At 36.4% G+C, this 23,150-nt stretch overlaps 1 protein-coding gene across 1 annotated transcript in view; it reads left to right on the forward strand.

Moving 5' to 3' along the window:
• Positions 1-23,150, forward strand: part of PPP1R14C (protein phosphatase 1 regulatory inhibitor subunit 14C) — a 123,380-nt gene that overhangs the window by 95,958 nt on the left and 4,272 nt on the right. The window contains exons 2-3 of the mRNA XM_007484712.3: positions 8,728-8,811; positions 10,590-10,622. Coding sequence (XP_007484774.1) covers positions 8,728-8,811; positions 10,590-10,622 — 117 coding nt within the window. The remainder of the gene's footprint in view (positions 1-8,727; positions 8,812-10,589; positions 10,623-23,150) is intronic.

The raw sequence follows: 23,150 nt of genomic DNA on the forward strand, positions 1-23,150 counted from the left end.
ATATGTGCTAAATATGGCAAAGTTTGTACAGAAGATCTCTGGCTCCAGTGACGTGGTGTGGAGAGAGCATTATATTTTGGATTATATCTGTTTAAAGCTCTAACTAGAACTTTTCAAACCTTAAAGTCCTTTGTGTGTGTAAATATTTATATATTTCTATACTCTTCCTTCCTTCCTTCCTTCCTTCCTTCCTTCCTTCCTTCCTTCCTTCCTTCCTTCCTTCCTTCCTTCCTTCCTTCCTTCCTTCCTTCCTTCCTTCCTTCCTTCCTTCCTTCCTTCCTTCCTTCCTCCCTTCCTCCCTTCCTCCCTTCCTCCCTTCCTTCCTTCCTTCCTTCTTCCTTCCTTCCTTCCTTCCTTCCTTCCTTCCTTCCTTCCTTCCTTCCTTCCTTCCTTCCTTCCTTCCTTCCTTCCTTCCTTCCTTCCTTCCTTCCTTCCTTCCTTCCTTCCTTCCTTCCTTCCTTCCTTCCTTCCTTCCTTCCTTCCTTCCTTCCTTCCTTCCTTCCTTTCTCTTTCTATATATTTATATAAGTTAATATGAATGTGTTTAGTTTTGAACTTGCTGAGTTTGAGTGAGGATGAGACATACTGGCAGAGAGGTCTTTGAGGTTGCTTGAGATGCTTGTCTGGAGCTCAGAAGAAAAGCCAGGATTGAAATAGAGACACTTGAAATCTGCATATTTTGGGGCAAGTTATTTTACCAATGGTGTGATGGTAAATGATGCATACTTTGCTTCCTGGGTGGCTGGGAAAACTGTGTTATCCTTAAAAGTAATATACAGACTCTACTGTAGGTCAGACCTTAATCATCTCTCTCTCCTGGACTTTTGTAATTGCCTTTCAACTAGTATCAAGTCACTCCTTGCTCCCATCCATCCTATATTCAACTGCAAAAGGATTGTCATAAAGCATAATGAGCTTGCTTGGTGTTGCCCCCAGACACCAATCCTCAATAAATTACAGTAGCTCCTTAGTTATCTCAAGAATCACCTATAAAGTCCTTTGTTTCTCATTTAAAGCTCTTTGTAACCTGGATTCTTTTTACCTTTTCAGCCTTATTTTTTACTCCCTTCCACACACTCTGTGATCCAGCCAACTAGTCATATTTGCTGTTCCTCCCACATTCTACCTTCCATCTCCTTCCCTTTGTACTGGCTGTCCCCCATGCCTGGAATGCTCTCCTTCCCATCTTGATTTTTCTGGCATCTTTTGAGACTCAGCTCAAATGTCACCTTCTGCAGGAAGTCTGTTGTGTTTTTCTCCTTCAATTGCTAGTACTTTTCTCTCTGAGATTACCTTCCATTTATCCTATATAGTTCATGTACCTTGTTATTAAATATTTGTTTCCTACATTAGAATGTGAACTCCTTGTGGCCAGGAACTCTTTTTGCTATTCTATATATGTCAAGGACTTGGCCAAATGCATGTCAGGTGGTAAAGGCTTAATAAATGCTAATTGATTAATTGACCTTATTGCTTAAACCAATGGAAAAACCAAATGGATGAAGAATGCTTATTTCCCAGCAATCATATGAGTGTCTCATTAAGTTAATCCATTACTACATGTATTGATATAGAATTGCTCAGTACTTTCAACAACCCCAAGACTGTTTCCTTGTATCTTTTTTTAAGCATTCACATTTTGTGCAATTACAAATCACAAAATATAGCAATTTCCTTCTCAGTCTCCAAAATGGTGATCCACAGAGCAATAGAGCTACATACAACAGACATATGTATCTACAGCAAATTGCCAATTATAGTTTACACAATAAGGTGATATTTAGTTAAGGGAAATTAGCTAGGATATGAATAATCCTTAGATGAAGTGTGTTGGCCATGGATCAAGGGAGGATAGGTGTATAGTATGGGATGCTTCTGTGGTACCCACTTTCAAAAAGTCTTGAAAGCTTTTAGTGGAGTTATGAGAAGATGCAGGTTGGGAGTCTGGCTCAGTGGATTGAGAACCAAGTCTAGACATGGGAGGTCCTGGGTTCAAATTTGGCCTTAGACACTTCCTAGGTATGTGACTCTGGGTAAGTCACTTATCCCCTATTGCTTAGCCCTTCTTGTTCATCTGCCTTGGAACCAGTATACAGTATTGATTATAAGATGGAAGGTTAGGGTTTAAAAAGAAAAAAAAGATGATATAGGCAGGAATCTCAAAGAATGAGAAAGGGTGGATGAGCTTTAGTCAGCACTTTTGGAGGGGATATCCTCCTTAGATAAGAGCATTGAGCCATGGATTGTTAAAGGACAAAGAGTGAAATCTAAAGATTACTCAAACCTGTGTAAATTAATGACAGCAGTATAGTTATAGCCATGTTACAATAACATCCTAAACCAACTGCAAATAAAGACCCAAGACTAGTGCTTTGAGCTCTGGTATTAACTAGTTTTTATAATTCTTATAGAACTGATGTGTGCTCATAGGTCACTTCATATATAATATTCATCATGAAAATAGGGTTGTTTTGGGTGTGGTAGTTATACTTCTTGCTGAAAATATACCATATCTGCTCTAGTATCTCTGGGATACCTAGAATTTGTTCAGAAATTGGTCATAACTCCCAAGTCTTAGTAGATGGTCTTTGTGATTTATTAAGACAAGGAAAAAAAATATCACTCAGTAGCCAACCTTTTGTTGATAGTTTTCCTGGATTGGTACTCAGCCAATAGACAGTCTGTTGCCAGGCTGATATTTTATGCCTTTTCACTTTGGAAGGACCTACTAAATCTGGGCTGGGCATTGTTGGTATGGCCTTGGAGAGACTGGAGTCATCTACGCCATTATGAGGTATTAGAAAAGGATTTTTAATGGGTGTTAGTATTTTTCTTTTAAAAACATCAAAACTTTCAATTCTAGAGAAAGAACTGATAGAATTTGAATACAAATCAAAGAATATTAGTTTTTACTTTAGTTTATTTGGTGTATTTTTATTTTGAAGTTTTGGTTTTGAGTATTCTCTCACATGACCAATATGTAAATTAAAAAAAATCAAAACTTTTGTGGAAGACATTTTTACTCTACTGAACCTTTTATTCTTTTTTTAAGACAAAAAAATTCCTTTCTGTTTTTAACATCACATTTATTACTGTACATATTCCTTTTCCCCCTTCGCTACCCAGGATGCCTTTCCTTGTGACAATTCTTTTTCATTTATGAATTTGTCCATTTGTTTATTTTTTTTAAAATCCTTACTTTGTGTCTTAGAATCAATACTGAGTATTGGTTCTAAGGCAGAAGAGCTATAAGGATTAGGCAACTGAGGCTCGGTGACATGTCCAGGAAGTGTCTGAGACCAGATTTGAACCTCCTGTCTCCAGATCCACTGACCAATCTAACTGCCTCCTTGTAAAAGTTCCTTACAAGAAAAGGAACAAAAAAGTTTATTATAACTAACCATATCTTCTTAGAGCATATGCAAGGTTTTTTGTTGTTGTTGTTGTTTGAGACTGGGTCTCTATCTATTCATAGGCAGATCACACAACTGATTGACATGAAAGCTTTAACCTTTGCTTTTCCCTACTTAGAGTGGTTCTCCTTTATCATTCAATCTGGTGGTCCCACTTTGCCCTGCTCTCAGGGGCTCCTTATATTGGTACATGGCTTAATGAGGGCACCTAATTGACTTAGCTCATTCCAGCTCAGAGCTCCTGAGCTCAAATGACCCACCAGTTCCATTCTTCCCACAGCAATGTGCCAATGAACCCATAGTTCCCCACTCTTTGCCAAAGTGTTTTTCTTAAGCTTAATTCTGATCCAGTCATTCCCCAACCCCCATTCAATAAGTGGCAGTTTCTCTATTACTTTCATGATCAATATAAATTCCTCCAGCATTTAAAGTCCTTCCTATTTTGCCAGGCTTTGTAGACTTTACTCTTCTTCCTTGAGCTTTATGATCCATCAACACAATTCCTTGCTTAGGATGCTCCATTTCCCATCTCAGTGCCTTTTCACTGGCATCTCTCCATGTTTGGAATTCTCTCTCTCCTACCTTTGTCCATTGACTTCTCTGGATTAATTAAAGAGTCAGCTCAAATGTCCTCTTCTGTGGGAAGCTGCTCCTGTCCCCCTTCCATCCTTTACTCTTTGAGATCACCTCTCATTTACACTGCATGTAGATACACACTCACAGATACGTCTGTTTTATATATATGTAGTTATTTGCATATTGGCTCATCGCTTATTTCCTTTTTGGCATGTAATAAAGTTCTCATTAATGATGAAAATGTAGTGATGAGGAGGAGGAAAGGAGAGATGCACATTTTCTCAATTATTCATTGGGGATGCACTTGGTCATTATAACTGTACAGGTTCAGTTTCATTTTCCTGTCATTTCCACTTATGTTGCTATAGTCATCATTTTCCTATGAACCATATCATTTCTCAATATTTATTGAATGGTACTCATCCTCCTTCCTTTTACTCTCATTACAAGGTTGACACTATTAGGGGTCTGACTTACAACCATATAGATCTAGTTTACTTATTTAAAAAATCCAGATTTTGATGAAAAAGAAAAGTTGAAAAAGACTTCCAAGACTATTTTTTATGGCTGCTCTAAATGCCTTTAAGACATGATGATGTTTCAAGTTGTCCAAGCACATATACTCGTTGGGGACTTGTGACAAATATACTCTGAACAATGTTAATACCTCAATAAATATTCCACGCATGTAAAAAGAATATGTGGAATTTGGCAACAAGCATCATATTTGACTGCCTTTTAGAAGGGCAGAGACTTCATCTTCCCCAAAGATTATTTAAAAATTCCAACCTCAACCTAATATCATTTACACACAGTGCTGAATATTTTTAATGAGTAATATGGGGCTACTCAAAATTCATCTAAATCTCTGAGCAAGCTATTCAGCCATGGAGGAATTAATTCCCTTTTTTTAGGTCAACCTTTAACTTCAGTCCATATTATGGAAATGATCCAGATGTTGGAATGAGTCACTTTCAAGGGAGTTAATGCTCTAATAACCCACATTGATTTATCACAATTTAATAGTGCTTTTTGGTCATTTTGGATAACTTTTAGTGCTTTGGCAGTATTAGCAGATTCAAACACACAATTTCAGCATCCCAGTAGAAATTTTATGGCTTGATAGAAACCCAAATTGCCCCTTCTGGGTCAGTCAATTCAATTCAATATTTATATGGAATTCAATATTTATAAAACACAAATATTTATGTCCTAGTCATTGAGAGGTTAGGAGGTATTGTTCTTAGTCTTAAGGGAATTTTGATCCAGTAAGAGACATTGGAGATGTTTACAAATCATTATAAAAGAAATTAGAAAACAAATTTATAGAAGTACAAAGTGCTTTGTGTAATTTAAGCAGGCTCATAGTATGTGCTTAATGAATGTTTGCTAATTTATCATTTTGAGATAGGATCCAGTACTTTTAATTGAAGGAATAATGATAATAGCTGATCCTTTATATAGTGCTTTAAGGTTTGCAAATTAGCTTACATATGTTATCTCATTTTATCTTCACAACCCCATGGAGTAGGTGCTATTTTATTCATTTTATAGATTAGGAAACTGAGACTACGAGAAATTAAATGACTTTCCCAGTTACATAGCTAGTAAAGAAATGTTTGAGGCAGGATTTGAACTCAGCTCTTCCTTACTTCAGGTTTAGTCCTCAATGTCACTTTGTTGTTTAGTTGTTTTCAGTCATGTTCAACTCTTTATGACCTCCTGATTTGGGGTTTTCTTGGCAATGATACTGGAATGGTTTGCCATTTCCTTCTCCAAGTCATTATACAAATGAGGGAATTGAGGCAAACATGGGTAAGTGACTTGCCCAGAGTTATATAGCTAGTAAATGTACGAGGTCAAATTTGAATTCAGGTCTCCCTGACTCCAGGTCCGGGGCTCTATCCACTGTGCCACCTAGATGTCTAATGCCACCTCACTACTACCTTCAAACCTCAAGTTGAACCGGAGCTTGCTTTTGAAGGATGGAAAAATATTTCAACAATAGACAGATGTAGACAGGAGGTAAGAAGGGAAGGTGCCAAGTATTTTCAATTTGAATGAGGTGATATGAGCAAAAGTGCAGAGTTAGGGAAGATGGGATAATTCAAAGTATGTTGAGAAGTCCAGTTTGACATATGAAAGAAATAAGTTTAAAAAAAGATAGAAAACAAAATGGGTTGGAATGATTCTGGGAAGCCTTGTGAGCTAGGCTAGGGAGTTTATATTTTATTGGATGTCAAATAGTTAGCTGCTAATAATTTTGGAGTAGGGGAGTTGAAGGGATCTGAATTGACCCTTAATGGAGATATTTCTAGCAGCAGTATGTAGAAAGGATTGAAAATGGAAAGAGCTTGGGGCAAGAGAAACTAATGAAAATTAATATAGAAATGCAGGTAAGAGAGAATGAATATAGAAATAAAGGGACAGATTATCTTCCATGGACAGCATTGGTAATATCTGGAGACTGATTGATAAGGAAGAGAGGAGACTCCTAGCATCTCAGCACTGGATGGTCTCAGATGTCACCTAAGGCAATGATGGTGAACCTTTTAGAGACCGAGTGCCCAAACTGCAACCCTCACACGCATGTGAGCCACCTTCTTATCACAAAGAGGGAAGGGAAGAAGCACTCCCATAGAGCTGTTGGGTAGAGGGGCAAGTGATGAGAGAAATATCCTCAGGCATGCATGGAGAAGGAAAGGAGAGCAGCCCCCTCCATAAGTTTGCCAACAAAGATCTAATGTAACCTGTATGTAAGTAGTAACTTCTATAATTAATCAGCCATCCAGGTTCTGTTTGCAGACCTCCAGTGATGGGGGATTCACAGTCTCGTGGACGGGACCCTGTCATTTTTGAACAGTTATAATTCTTAAGATATTTTTTCTTTTCTTTAATCCCAAATCTATCTTTCTCTGGACCCACTACTCATTAATTTTTAATTCTGTCTTGTGGGGCAGTGTCAAGCAAATCTAATCCCTCTTTTCACATGGCAGCCCTTCAAATATTTAGAATCATAGGAATTAAAATGGGAAGGTACCTTAGAGATCATTTCATTTAATCTTCTAATTTATAGACAAGGAAACTGAGAGCCTGAGTGACAGGAGACCTTATATACCCCATGGTCTCATGTAGGCAGTCATTAGCTTTCTTAGGCTCTTCTTTTTCCTGGCTACATATCATCAGTGTTAAAAAGGGTGGTTTAAAACATGAGTGATTGGGAAAATGATAGAGTGATTTGCAGAAACAGGGAAGTTTGAAAGAGAGGCAGATTTAGGAGGAAAGAAATAAGTTTGTTTTGGGACAGATTAAGGATGTCGTATCAGGATATGTGGGCGGCTAGGTGGCACAGTGGATGGAGTTCCTGGCCTAGAGTCAAAAAGACTCATCTTTGTGAATTCACATCTGGCCTCAGACACAGTAGCTGTGTGACTCTGGGAAAATTACTTAGCCCTATATGCCTCAATTTCCTCACCTGTATAATGAGTTGGAGAAGGAAATGGCAAACCATTCTCTTATCTTTGCCAAGAAAAACCCAAATGGGGTCATGAAGAGCCAAACAGACATAACTGAAAGACTGACCAACAGCAACAATCAGGACAGATAACAAGCAATTGGAAATGTGTATGTGTATGTATTGTATACATGTATGTATATGTGTTTATTTGTATATGTGTGAATATGTGTCAGTGGAATCTGATAGCTACATATTTGAGAGGTTGAAATTGAAACTGAAGCTATGAAAATGTGAGATTGTCAGAGGAGAAGGCATAAATAGAGGCTAATAGAAAACTCAGGTCAGAATATTGAGTAAAGCGGAAACCAAGCAGCATAAATCTTACAGTAGTTTATCTCTTAGGTCCCTCCTTCCTGCTTTAACATTGAATGAGAAAACACCAAGAAGAAACATGTAGTCAAGACCTTCTCAGAAAAGGTCAAGGAAATAAGAAAAAGCCAGTGTATTTGGAGATAGCTGACATTAAAAGGTCACTAATTCTTAGAGTGATGGGAATGGAAGCCCAATTTGAAGGAGTTAAAGGAGTTTAGGAGTGATAGACTACACTTTTTGAAAAGTTTGTCAGTAAAAAAGAGAAAAGGAAGCTGAGTTAGTAGCTTGAAGGAGTGGATTAAAATGTGGGAAGATGTGTGTGTGTGTGTATGTGTAAGTAGGAAATAGGAAAAGTGGGGAAAAAAAGCACAAGTGGAGAGAGAATATTGGAAGATACAAAAAAAGGTTTGATAGTGAAAAGGTTAGCCTAAGCAAGCTGGAAGACCCTGGAGATAGAAGGAAGAAAGATTTTTGCTGTTTTTTTTTATTGTAATTTGAAATTTCCTGAAAGTGATTAGTGATAATAAATTAGAATGCTCGACTTTCTTTTAAAAGGAGCAGGAATTGTACAGTTTGGGGAATTATTTTGCATTTACTGAATAAATGGTAGTAATTTAATCACATTCCCTTGACCTTCTTTCAGAGGTAACTCCACAGGAGATGCAACATGCATTTTTTTTCTCCACCAGCTCCCTTTCCTCCCTTTCCTTAAAGGACATGCAATTTCTTGCTTAAGAATATACAGTTGTTCTGAAAATTTTTTGTTTATTTCTGACCCATAGTGTTATCTAGGGGCTCCCAGTAAAAATAAACTATCATGCTGAGTTTTGTTTTTTTTTTTTAGTTTCATGGTAATAGCATGTTACACTTAAACTTTTAACAAAAAAATGCTCCCCCCTTTTTTTTAAGGAAGAAGAGATGCCAGATGTAGAAATCGACATTGATGATCTTCTTGATGCTGACAGTGAAGAGGAAAGAGCTCTCAAATTACAGGTAAATAGCTTTAAAATGTTTAATATTCAAATAATAGATAGCTTAATAGGATATCTGGGGTACCAGACCCTAGTATTAATTGATTCTAAGTCTTGGAACCAAAACTCTGATGCTAGCAGTTTACAAGGGGTGCACCATATTTGCTAAGTACTCACTTTGCATCCACAATACCATATCTATGTTGGTTGAAATATTAGTCAGCCAGTAAACATTTATTAAATACCTTCCATGTATCAGGCCATGTATTAAGTGCTGGGGATCCAAAGAAAGGCAGAAAGCAAACAATTCCTGCTCTCAAGGAGCTCACAATGTAAAGGGGGAGGCAACATACAAATATTTACATACACACAAGACAATCAGGATAGTTAGGGGGGCGATCTCATAGGGGAGACACTAACATTAAGAGGAATCACTAATGGCTTCCCATAGAAGGTGGGATAATAACTCTACCTTGAAGGAATCCAGGGAAGCCAGGTGAAAGAGTTGGGGATGAAGAGTATTATAGGCATAAGGGGACAGTCAAGGAAAATGCCTTGAGTTGGGAGATCATGTGTCTCTGGATTCAAACTTTGGGATGATCAAGCTATTCCTTATCCAAAAAGGAGAATCTAATTGGATTCAACTCCCATGTTCTATTTTCTGTGGGAAAAAACTATGAATCTTATATATATCATCTCACTTTCTCACTGTTTTCCTGGGAGAACTATAGGTTTTATCTCCAAAGATGCAGTACCCAGGGAGAAAAGTTCTGTTTGATGGTGATATATAGTTGTGTGCTTGAAGTAACCTCCCTGGTCCAAGATTCTGTGTTACCTGCACAGTATTGTAGCACCCACTTCAACTGGATCTTTTATATGTTATGGCACTATTAGTTGAATGTTGTCAAAATATTCAATTTCATACTGTACTCTTCAGGTAAGCATGCTGTCAGAAAATGGAAGCTACAATGCTTGGTATTTCTTTAGTTTAAAATAAATACTTTACTCTTTCCCTCTTTAGAGATGGTGTCTAAAACTCTTTTTGGTACCTGGGAGTCTTTTAAGTTAATGCATCTCCATGATATATCTCTGTTCCTCATGTTAGTCTAATGTGCCATCTACAATTTTCCCTTCTATTTCTTTGAACATTTAAACCAACATTTGGCCATTTACTACCAAAACAGGAGGAGAGGAAAGAGTGAAAAAATCTACGAGGTTAAGGGTGGACTCTTTAAAAGCCATATAGATCTTTGGATATAGCTTTTAATTAATGGGAGAAAGTATAAAATAGAAGAGTGATCGACATAGTCAGCTATTTATTTCAGTTCACTGTGACATACATTCTAGGTAATAGGTGAAACCACTGCTCTATTTTGACTGTGCTTTGATGGATCCCTTAATATCCCAGGAAAAAAATCATTGAATTTTGAATTATGTCACCATTTCTCAAGATAAGCTCTTCCCTTTAACATTTTCTCAGAGAAGTATTGATAACCTGGTCAAGGGCAGAGTGTTCATTTCAATGCTGATGGAAAGATATTTCCTTCTTTTCAGAAACATAAAGTCCTCTTTGAGGTGAAAGATTCTCCTATATGGGATATAGTATTCCTACATACAAAAGTTTTTCTTGCTTGAGGCTCATGAACCCCATGCTTTTGAAAAAAAGAGTGGCCTTTGATAGGTTATACACTATCTTGAGTTGCCTTGTTTAAGTGGTGCAGAATAGATGAAATGGCTTTCAAAACTGTGTGCTGACTTTTTACAGTGTTTAAATTGACCTCTTTGTGTGTTTAATTCTAGGAAGCTCTCGTAGACTGCTACAAACCAACAGAGGTAAATAAATCACTTTTCGTAACCATGTTTCTTTCATTCTTTTTCTTTTGAAAGCAGTTTGTCTCCATAATAGACTTGATTTAAAAGTAACCAGATATATGATAATCAGCATTCTATATCTATAAGTGCATATGTTTTAGCAGTATGAATTTGATTTCTAAGCCTGAATGTGTCCAGTTCAGGAGAACTTGCATACAAATGGAAATCTACTCATTGAATATTTTCTACATATAAATTTCAACTTTTTAGGCAGTAATGAAAAAATGGAATTACTCTAGTCTAGGCTTTATAATTGCAAATTTGGAAAATACATACTGTCAGGGGATTATACTTGTCCAACCTAGAAGATTATCAAGCACTTTGGTAATTTTGAGCTGTATGGGGCTCCTTGACCTGCTTATAAGTATACACATTCACATACCTATAAATATATACCAAAAATGCTTTTAGAAATGAAAAGAAATAGATATATTTATGAAAGATTATAGCTTTTAATGTAGAGGTTTAGAGTATTAGTCCCAATAACTATAGAGAATGGAAAGCTAAAATATTTTCATTTCAGGTACAAAAAATATCTGTAAAAGAAATTTGTCTAATGTATGACTGTAAGAATTCAGCAGAATTTAAGCAGCTAACAATCTCTAGACTTGCAGAGTTATTTGTCATATCAAAGAGATTACAATGAGACTTTGAGGACCTGCACTAGAGTGATGGCAGTTTCAGAGAAGAGAAGGGGGTGTATCTGAGAGATATTGCAAAGGTGAAATCAACAGGTCTTGGCAGTAGTTTGGACATGAGAGGATAAGAGATAGTGAGAAGTCTAGAATGACTCCTGTGTTTTAAGCCTGGGGAGAATAGAGTTGTCCTCTATAGTAATAGGGAAGGTTGATTTTCCTCATTTAGGATTATATTTAACTTTGCTGGGTAAATTGTGCCTGGTTGTAAGCCTATATTAAGGAATATGATATTCCAAGATCTCTCATTTTTAGTAGAAGCTTCCAAATTTCATGTGGTCCTGACACTTGTTTCTTGTTACTTGAACTGCTTCTTTCTGGATGCTTTCAACATTTTTCTTTTGACATGAAAACTCAAGTTTGGTTTTGACATTCTTGAGACTTCTTTTGGATTCCTTTGACTTCTTGACAAGTGGATTCTTTCTTTCTTCACCATCTGATTCTATTAGATATGGGTAATTTTCATTTATTATTTCTTAAAATACAATGACCAGTTTTTTATTTTATCATGGTTTACAAGGGGTACAATTATTTTAAAGTTATTTGTCCCTGATCCATTTTCTAAGATAGCTGTTTTTAAATTTTTGAATAGCATACATTTCATCTATTTGTTCAATCTCTTGGTTTTGTTTTAATATTTCATGTGTTTCATAAAGTCATGATATCTCTTGGGTCTATTCTACTTTCCAAGGAGTTCATTTCTTGGGTATAACTTACTACTTTCTTCTCTAAGATATTTATTTTGCCTTCAAGTTCTCTCCTACAATATTCTTATTTCATTTATAATCCCATTTTCTTTCTTTTTTTTTTTTTTTTTTTGCTTCAGGCTTAATTTCTTCTAAGTAATATTAAAATATCTGTGGCCAAGCCCATTTTTTTCCCTTTTAGTTCCTACTTTTAGATCTTATAGAGTTCGTTCTTATTTGGGAGATCTCCAGATTTTCAATTATTTTTTAATATTGATTTTTTTTCCCCCTAATTTGCTCCTCTCACTTGCTTTAGTTCCTACATTGGGACTTTTTGCCATGGCCAGGCTATTCTGCTTGCTGTGCTTTTGGGTGATATAAATGGGCTTGTTTGACCTTGTTCTGGGTCACCTCAGTTCCTGAGGTGCCCTCATTTTCCTGGGGTTAGGCCCTTCATCTTTAAGGTTCATAGCAGCTTATCTTCCTGGGCCTCTCTAGTATTTTAGGAGAGTGTCTGGGACTTTGGAGCCCATGGGCATGTTATCTCAATCTTAATCTCAATCATACAGCTCCCTTGTCACTCCAAAATCCCACCCTGGGGGTTCTCTGATTGCCCTAGGGTTTTTTTTTCCCCAGGGGAGAATTATGCCTCTATCTCAAACACTGAACCCTGCAGATTATGTGGATCTCTGGTCCTGGTTGGAAGTTAAGGACATGTTTGCCAGCATCAGACCTGGGTTTGCTGTTTGTGTCCCCCATACAACCCTTTTTTATAATAATGACATTTTGACTTAATTTTTGTATAGTTCTGAGATGGAATAAACCACTTCAGTTTCATTTCTTTGAAAAGATTCTTACCTTCTGTCTTAGCATTGATATCAGTTCAAAAGCAGAAGAGTGGTAAGGGCCAGGCAATTGGGGTTAAGTGACTTGCTTAGGGTCACAAAAATAAATGTTTGAGACCAGATTTGAATCTAGGACCTCCCATCTCCAGGCTTGGACCTCTCTCCCCTGAAGCACCTAGCTGTCCCCACTTAAGTTTCTTAATGAATTTCTTGATCATTATCTGTTCTGATGTTAATTTTAGGCTTTTGTTGGTGTGGGATCAGGACCATTTACCTCCATTCAGGTAGCTACCTTGACTAGAATTTGAAATATAGAATATTTTTATAGTTAGATGCTGGAAAGTCATTTAGCCTAGCTTCTTCTTCATTTTTGTCAATGAGAAAACTAAGGCCAAGTAGATTTAAATGATTTGCTTCAGGTCAAACAGTTGGTTAGTGGTGGATCCAGAACCTGAGCCCAATTCTCCAGTCTTCCTTTTCAAGAAAAAATGTTTTGTTTTGTTTTTAGCAATAGAGATTATAGGAACTAGAAGTTCAAATCCTTGTCTTTTAAATTTTGTGATTCAGTGTTGTATATCCAATGAATAATTCTCTTTTCTTGCATCTGTTTTGTTATCTATTAGTGAGGTTTAAGACATTAACATTTTGTCATTGAAACTTACAGTTTGACATATGGATTAAGCCAGAAGCTGTGGTGGGTGGCTCTTTCTAGGTCTTAGTGATATGCCAGATTGTGGTATTGTCACCATGTTCCTTTGTTGTGAAATGAGCATCTAATTCTGGTTTTCCCCTAGAAGGATATTGATGTTCTCTAAAAATATCTGATTTGTCTTCCCTATTTGTGTTTGTATTGCAGCTATATATCTCTTTATGTGTTTTTATTACTTTTTGTCTCTCACTTCATTGCTTCAGCAATTTCTTTTCACTTTCTCTAATGGTCTTCTTATGGCCAGGTTGACTTTAAATACTGAAGAATTAGAACCCGATGGGTAGAAGTCTCTTCTTTCAATAACTACATTCAGATTTTGATATGCTGAGTTGTTTTTTTCTGTAATTGATTGCCAACCTTACATCACTAAGAATAACATCAGCCTTTCAACACACATTCATTAAACACCTACTGTGTGCCTAGGTACTGATAACACAAAGACAAACGTTTTTTTTTTGAAAGTTCCTGACCTTAAGGCACTTACCCAATAACTAGTGGAAGAAGATGTACACGTGTAAGTCCAAAATATTTACAAAGTGAATACGAAGTAATTTTTTGAGCCATGGTCATAATAACATGGGAGAAAATATATCCTTGGCATTTAAAACACTCTAAACATGAACTTTGTATGTATGAGTTGTACATGAGTAAATATATACTGGCATTTTCTGTGAAGTCCATCTTACTGAACACTTCCTTTAACTGATGACATGAAACTACAAATGCATTGGGTCTTAGAGTACCATGTTGAATAGTTAAACTTCATAAAAAAGTCCACAAGTAATAGTGATGATAGAATCATGAAATAGGGAGAAACTTTTATTTTTTTTTTCTGGGTTATACATCATGATTTCAAAATAAACAAGAGATGAGGATATCAAGTTATTACTTTTCTGGAAAGAAAATTGAATATGATTTAAAGATAAGATGGCATTTAACTTTGGGATTGCTTTTTATTATAAATGGAGATTATGATCACTAATTTTAAAATTTATTCAAGGAGAGCTAAGGAAAGCTATTCATAGATTTATAGGGATTTTTTTATTGTACGAATGAAAAAGGAGAATCTTGTAAGAATTATAAATCATGGAATTATAGACTGAGGGCTGCAAAGGACCTCAAAGATCCTAGTCCTGCCTTATCATTTTACAAATTAGGAAACTAAGGTTTAGGAAGATTAAATGACTTATATAAGGTCACATAAGAAGTATCAAAAGCCTTGGTACTATGATTCTTCCTAAATTTTTTGAAGAATAATAACTTTCAAAAAATAGTCTTTTTTTTGTCTGTCCTGAATTATAATTTACTTTCATCAGATTATTTCTCTCAATTTTAATCAATGCTGCATGAATAATAAATGTTTGGACTTTGGAGAACGCATTAATGAGAGTGGATGCCAGAGGGTTTGGGTAAAACTGTGAGCCCAAATGAATAAAAATTGGTTATGAACTTACTATTGAATACAAATAGAATACTTAGAGTTTCTACAAAATAATTTATTCCAAGAAAAATAGTGTGAAGCTTCAGATTAATGAGCACCTCCCCATTGATAGGGAAAATTCATTTTAAAGGTAGCCTATTTCTTTAAGAAAATGAATGGATGGCATATCAGAGGTTTTAAGTCAGCAAAGGGAAAAACAGAATACAGATAAGACCACTGGGAAATTATATTGGCAAAAGTCATTATGACAAAAATATCTTCCCTGTAACATTTTCCTAAGCCTCATTTCAGATAATGAAAAATGGAATGAAGTCTGGTTTGTGTACACAAAAACCCAACTTTTGTAAGGATAAACAAGAAAAAAATAAATATTCAAGTTGTAGATCATAGTTGATTTGGCTTTGGTACATGAACTAGGACACAACTCTACTGGTGCTTCACAGGGGGACTGAGGATGGCCCCAGTTCTGGGTTGTTAAGAATCAGTATTGATTTAGTAGTCGTCTGCACTGCCATAATGGCTTCATATGTGTATGTATTTTAGTCATTGTTACTAAAGGGATTTGTTATGTTTCTGGGAAGCTTGAGAGTTTCCTTTGCCATTTGGAATCCTTTTGAAATATCATTATCACCTTAAAGACTAGTTGTCAGACTTTCACTTTCTATTCCCTCCTTACCTGAACTTTGGTCTCCCTGGAAATATTTCTCTCTTCCTTCCCTACTTGGTCTACTTTTTCAATAATCTGTTGAATATCACCTTTTAAAACTCTCTCAATCTCTTGCCTTACCTTAATTTTACTGGGAAAAGCTTGACCAGGAGCAGATGACTCCTATGGAGCTGAATTTTCAGGGAAATGGTGAGGTTAAAGGAAATGGTGGAGCTGAGAAAAGGAGGGAAGATGCAGAAGATTGGGAATTTGTGACAAAGGTACCATAGTTTGAGAAGATGATGTGGCTCTAGAAGAAACAGAACACAGAATCTGAAAGCTTTCAGAATTCTTGATTTTCTTTTTTCTTCTTTCTGTATTCTCATACACTGATATTGCTTCTTGGGCTGTTATCACCCAATATTCAGCATTATGCTGTATACTGCTCATGAACTTTCATTATTTACAGGATTTCTTTTGATTGCTAATTAATCAGTAATGTTTTTAAGCACTTAGGGGGGAAAAGACTTTTAGCTCTGAAATAAGATGATTGTTTCTCTCTTCCCACTTTTCAAAAGCATCCATCTTTTTAAAGTTGTCATCAACATTTTTAACAGATTAATTCTTTGAATACTCAGGGAAATATAACAGATGTCCAGCTAGGCTGATAATTATAAAATGCTTATTCATCTGTCACCTCTGGCATGTTGTTTTATGAGAGAGTGAAAGTTTAGAACCGTGTAGTTTACTGGGATGGAGTTGAAGTGTTTGTACTAGGTTAGAGGAAGGCTACCATATGTCTGTTCCACTTTGATAGAGTCTGTGTGACTAAGGCACCAGAGGTACCCTCAGCTTTTATGGCTGATACTAGATCTTTTTGGAAATGTACAATGGTATTTTTGAAAGCAATTATCCCTAGAAAAATATGATTGGTTGTATGCTTTTATTTTATTTAAATTGCAAGTATGAAGGAATCTATGAATGAGATGCCTGCACATTAGAGGCTGGCACATAATTAATCCTTAAGAAATGTGTATTGATTAATTGCTTCTAAGTCCTTTGGAAATAGTTATTTTCTATTTTCCATTGCTTCTTCTTTTTCTCTTTTTTACCTCAGTAACTGAGATGTCTACTTCATGTTCTCATAGAATATTTGTCATTCTTCTCAGCTGTGTTTAGTGTTCTTGTCAATCTTTAACCTTCTTCTACGACCTTCCATTATAGATTGTTAATTGTAATTTTAGAATATTTTTTATCTATTACACACAAATGATATCATCCATTATTAATCGCCCTCAGAGACTCCTGACCCTTTATCCCCATCCCTTTACTTCTCATAAGCGTGCTGGCAAAAACTCTAAGGTAGCCACTGTTACATAAATGGTAAAAGCTACTTCCAAATGGGTTGCTTCTCTTCTCTCTCCCATATCCTGCACATTATTTGCCTGTAGAAAAGAGGTTGTGATCAGCTGTGGTCGCCCAAAGCTCTAAAAGTTTTCTTAAAGCAAAAAGACACTGGCAAAATAGTACAAGGATGTTCATAGACTTGGACAAGTGTTTTGTAGTACCCATCTAGGTAGAGAGTAATCTCTTTTCTACTCTGACATTGCTTTTTTTTTTTAAACCCTTCCCTTCTGTCTTGGAGTCAATACTGTGCATTGATTCTAAGGCATAAGAGTGGTAAGGGCTAGGCAGTGGGGGTTAAGTGACTTGCCCAGGGTCATACAGCTAGGAAGAGTCTGAGGTCAGATTTTAACCTAGGACCTCCCATCTCTAGGTCTGGCTCTCAATCCACTGAGCTACCCAGCTGCCCTCTCTGACATTTCTGAAACATCAACACTGCTGTGTTTGGAGGACTACGTTGTAGAGCATGACTAGCTTAGGGTTAAGGAAGCTTTTCCCCAGAGCACTGACATGTGAATTGGCATTTCTTCTTTGAGGATAGTGGAAGGAATACATTCTACTTAGGACTGAGCACTTCTATACTTCCTAGTCATTGCATCTCTAGAGGGCAGAAGCTACAACTGTGTTCCACCATTTTTAAGGGGATAGACTACCTATCCTTGGGTATAATTGTACCAAAGGAGAGATTGTTCTTGGCAATACCTTGCTCTTGCTTCCTTCCATGTTCCTTTACCTGGATCCCCTCCACAATCCTTGTATCAGACTGTCATCTGTCCTAATAGAGACCTAATGGAACTGCCCTCTGCCCTTCTAGAGCCAACCACCACCCTCCTCCTCCATCTGAATATGCTTCAGAAGCAGTTTTGGCTCTGCTATATTGGATTCTAATTCCTGTGATTGATTTTTTTTTATTTGTATAAATGTAAGTTAGCTGAAACAGCATGAACAGTCTACTGAATGAAACAGTTTCCCACCCAGAACGTTAATTCATTGCTCTCTGTGGGTGATGCAATTTATTATGCATTAGGGGGAAGGCAATTACACACCAAGGACTTCAGAAGAGTTGACAGTCTAAAAGGGTCAGTGAACAAAGCACCACAAGTAGAGGTTTAGGTCTATAGGACAGGAATTTGAGAAGGGGATATTGGCCATAGTGAGGTGAGTAGAAGGTAGCCCAGATTAGTGTGAAAAGGTTTTTATAGCAGAAGTGAATGTTGAGTGTAATTTTAAAGAAGGGATATTTTGGGGGTGGAGGAGAAGATGAGAAAGCATTTTGAGTTGGGAGGACTGGCATGGGCAAAGACTCAGAGGGCAAAAGGGGGACAAAAAGGTTAGTTGAGGATGCTTAGGAAGTTTGCCTGGCAAAAGCACAGCGGGCGGGTTAGAAAAATGGTGTTAAAGTGTCTGGAAGGGATGTGTATTTGTGGGTAAGGTGGTTAGGAAATGTCGAAGAAGGAATGCTTTTAGATCTGCTGTCAAACATTTTGCGTCTGATATGAAGGGCAGGTCTAGCTCTAGAGTAATGCTTTAAAGAGGGAAAGTTAGAAGGTCTAGGGCACTCTGGGGAAGGGAGATTTTGATGACAGCACAAAGAACAAATCAAGGGAAAGAGAGATCAGAAACAAGGAATCCAACAAAGGGAATGTTAGAAATTCTTGCAGCCACCCTGGTGAATGGAGGAGTAAGACCAGCCTTGTGTTCACAGAAATGACATCCTTTGTTGTCTGAAACAGGGCTGAAGTGACAACATACAGAGTCAGGGAAATGTGAGTTGCTGGCACCACTCACTGCTTCATCTGAGGCGACTCTCATTGGCTCCTCAATCCACAAGATAACAGCCTGACCTGAGCTGCTGGCTCTTTGCATGGATATCACGTAACACCATCTTGCCTCCCTTAATCAAACCTTTTCCACAGGGAAGGTGGCATTGATTGCATTTGTCTTAGTGTAGTCAGACTAACATGCTTCCTGATTTGAATAGTACATCCCAGAAATGAAGTCTTTAACCTAACATCAGAATAGCCACACAAAGTGACCTCTTCATCCTATAAATAAGGCATTTGGTTCAAAGAGTCTTTCTGCATTTATAATCTGAGTTGTTTATTTTTTCCTCTGTGTTCATTTGCTTTTATCCTTCTCTCTTCTTCCCTTCCTTCCTTTACCCAATAGAAATCTCATGATCATAAATACTAGAGATCTATTCCCTGGCCCCCCAATAAATAAATAGAATAATAAATAAATAAAAGGAATAAATAAATAAAAGGAATAATTGGCTTCCTTCAGGGAGCTACTCTGAGCCTTTCATCATTCAGAACTGAGCTCAAGACCTACCAAAGTACTAGGCACATAGTACTCTAACTAGATAAATAAATTTTGACATGTAGTTAGCAGATGACTTTTCTTCTTTCTTTACTGAAAAGATCAGCCTGGATTGTCTCATCATCATTCTGGAAAGTAGTTTAGTTAATCAGAAGAAGAGATGTTTGTTTTGAAATCATAGGTATAAATAATGTATGATGCATTGCAGAAATCTTGGTAGCCCACTGAAAAAGGATTTCTTTTGTTAGCAAACAATTTCCAAATCTTTTAAACATTTAAAAGTACATTCTAATTATTGAATCTGACTTGAAAAGAAAAAAAAAATTGGTCTGGTCTTTGAGTTAGATGTTGCAAGTTACCATTTGGAAAGGAACTCCGCACTTGGAATCAGAGGATTTGGATTCCGATCCCAGCCCTACTATTTATGTGGCTTTGACAAAGTCCCTAAACCTCATAGGGTTTCTGTTTCCTCATATGTAAAATGGGAGAGTTGCATTAGATAATCTCAAAGATTCTTCCCAGCCCTAAATCTATGATCTCATTTTTTTAAAGCCCTAATAAAATTTGTATGCATATTAAATGCTTATATTTGCCCATTAGTATTAATTACATGCATTAACTAACTTTCTAATTAATTTTATATTATATATTAATATGCACATACTCATATCATTATGCACTTTACTATGTGTAAATTTACATAGAGGTTAATATTTTGCAAGTTAATATGTAAACATTGGATAACTATATGGTGCAGTGGATAGAATGAATGCTGAGCCTGTAATCAAGAAGACCTGGGTTCAAATCCAGCCTCAGATGCTAGCTATGTGATTATGGGCAAGTCACTTAAGCCTATTTGTCTCAATTTCTTCGTGTGTTAAAAAAAATGAGCTGGAGAAGGAAATAGCAGGCTACTCTTAATATCTTTGCCAAGAAAACCCACCAAACTCACAGTCAGAAGTGACTGAAAATGACAAATAACATGTAAATATAAGCATTCATATTTACATGTTATATTTTTATTTTACATATATTTAAAATATAAAATATTATTTTGAAACTTTTTTATTTTTAACTTTTAAAGCACTTTCCTATCTACTCTTTCCTTTTAGCTCAATGACAAATTCATGATGTAGGAATGAAAATTATCATCTCTATTTTCCAGATAGAAAATGTTAGAGCTGGAAGGCACCTCAGAAATCATCCAGCTCAGCTTTCTCATTTGACTGACAAGGAAATAGGTCTTTGTGACACTTTATAACACCATTGCTTTGAGGATCTCACAATACCTTGGCCTCCGGTTTTGGAGAATGGCCTTGAGAATAATACTTAATCATCTGACAAGACCTAATGCCTTTTTAAACTAAGTGCAGATAATGTATTTTGGTGACAGCCTGTTAAGTAGAACAAAGGAAGGAGATGCCAGAAACAAGGAATCTGGCAAGGAAGTTATTACAGATGCTATTGCTTCTCTAGCTGGGCAAGAAGAAAGGCCAATCCAATTTTAAGGTTTACTAAACTGGATACTAAAATTAATTCTCAAATTAGATGGTATCCATGGTTGTTTCTGCTAGACTCCTTGCCCCAATTCCAAGAATGCCCTTTCTGTAACCTAATAATCTACTTGTTCCATCTATCATAGTTTCTGCCTTAACAGCTTTTCTATTCTTTTTTTTTGTTAAAATTTATTTTTTCAATGATTAAGCATCCCTTTTTTCTTTCTTCTACTTCCCCTTCTTAAAAAAAGAAACACAAAAGACCTGCAACAAACATGTATAGTTAAAAGTAAAATAAATACTCATATGCATATAAAGCTCCAAAATGTGTCTCATTGCACACATGTTGACCATCACCTCTCTGTTGAGTCTATTGCTTATTTGGTTGAGCACAAAGGACTCTTTAAGTTTGCATTGCTGTGAGTATTATTCTTTTTTTTTTGCTGTTACTACAAGGCAGTATCACTATGTCCACTCTTTTGTCCCTTGCAATGGGCTTTCATCTAAGAAAATGATAATAATAATAATAATAAGATACTTTGTACAATGCTAAACCAGAATATTCATGAGCTCATGTCTATTGAAGTACTTTGCATACTTAAAAGTGTTCTGTAGTGTACCTCTGTTTCTCTTGTTCTTAATTTTTAAAATTTCAATTTCTTAAAATTAAAGAGACAGACTTGATAAGCTTTAAGATCCTCCCTCATTCTGAGATCGAATGATTTGTGAGTTGTTAATACCCTGACAATGAAATTACGTTGTATGTATTTTGCAGTGTGATGTAGTGAATAGAAAACTGGCTTCACAGTCAGGAAGACCTCAATTCAAGTTGTACTTTTGCCCCATACTGACTATGTAATGTTGGACACATCAGGTAACCTCCAGGAAGACAGAGTAGGCACTCATCTGCATTGGCAGTGGGGATTTCTTCACTGGGCATTCAACATGCTAGTGGAGTAGTATGTTCAGTTTTTTTAAAAAAATAGAGTACTGAATCTGTTTGACTTTTCTCGTTGTTTCTTTGGTGCCCAAGTCATGGAAGATACTTAATAAATACCAATTGATTTAAATTGAAAATGACATTAGGTTAAGTCTCTACACCCAGATTAGACACTCCTTGATTCCATCTGCTGATCAGAGGAGGTCCTTTTGCATATTTTAGACTATGAGGTCCATGAGGTTGGAGTTACTCTTCTTCAAGTCCTAAGTAGTGACTCAAACACAAAAGGCTCTGAACAGATTTTTCCAAAAATTGAGTAATGCAGAAAATTTGCTTGTATTTTTATGCACACTTAATGAGAGAAAAGGATTTGGGCGATATAAAAAAATGTAATCCCAGTATGTGAAATCTTCCCTCCTTCCCTTCTCCTCTTTTGTCCTACCACTGGCAAAATAATTCATAAAATATTTCTTAAGTATCTCTTATGTATAAGACACTGTTCTAGATTCTTGGGATAAAATATAAATATGAAAACCAGTTTCTTTCCTGAGAGATTTTATGTTCTACTGAGGGTTACACTATGTAAATAAATACAAAATAATATAAAGAAGGAGCGAAGATGACCATGGGAATCAGGAAAAATCTTCAATAGGAAGTGAACCTTTGAAGGAAACCATGTATTCTAAAAAATGAAGGAGTATATTCTCAGGTATATGTGATCATCTCTACAAGGATAGAGTTAGGAGATCAAATGCGATGGATGAGGGAAAAACAAATAAGAATGTTTGACTGGAATGTAGAATAGCTGAAGGCGAATAATTTAAAGTAAATTTGGATAGACAGGCTGAGACCAGATTGAGAAGGATTTCAAGTGCCAAATAGAGGAAATTGCATTTTAACCTAGAGGTTATATTACTACTAAAGATTTTTGAGCAATGAAAAGACATGATCAGAAGTGGCATGTGTGGAGAGGGTGGCTTGAAGAGTGGAGAGACTGGAAGCAGTGAGGCCAATTAAGAAGCTCTTGAAAAAAATAAAAGAGAAAAGAAACAAAAAAGAAGTTATTGACATTCATACAAGGGGAAAGGTAACGAATGATGGTGGAAGTCATAGCGACATGAGATGATGAGGTAGAATGTCTATGATTTGGCAACTCATTAGATATAGCAGGTAAGGGAGAGCAAAGAGTGGAGGGTGGCTTTAAGGTTACATACCTGAGTGACCAGATGATTGCAAATGCTCTCAACAGAAATAGGGAATTTAAATGAAGGGCAAGTTTTTTTTTTGGGGGGGGGGCAATGTGACAAT

The sequence above is a fragment of the Monodelphis domestica genome, chromosome 2 (assembly GCF_027887165.1).
Source record: "Monodelphis domestica isolate mMonDom1 chromosome 2, mMonDom1.pri, whole genome shotgun sequence".
Taxonomy (NCBI): domain Eukaryota; kingdom Metazoa; phylum Chordata; class Mammalia; order Didelphimorphia; family Didelphidae; genus Monodelphis; species Monodelphis domestica.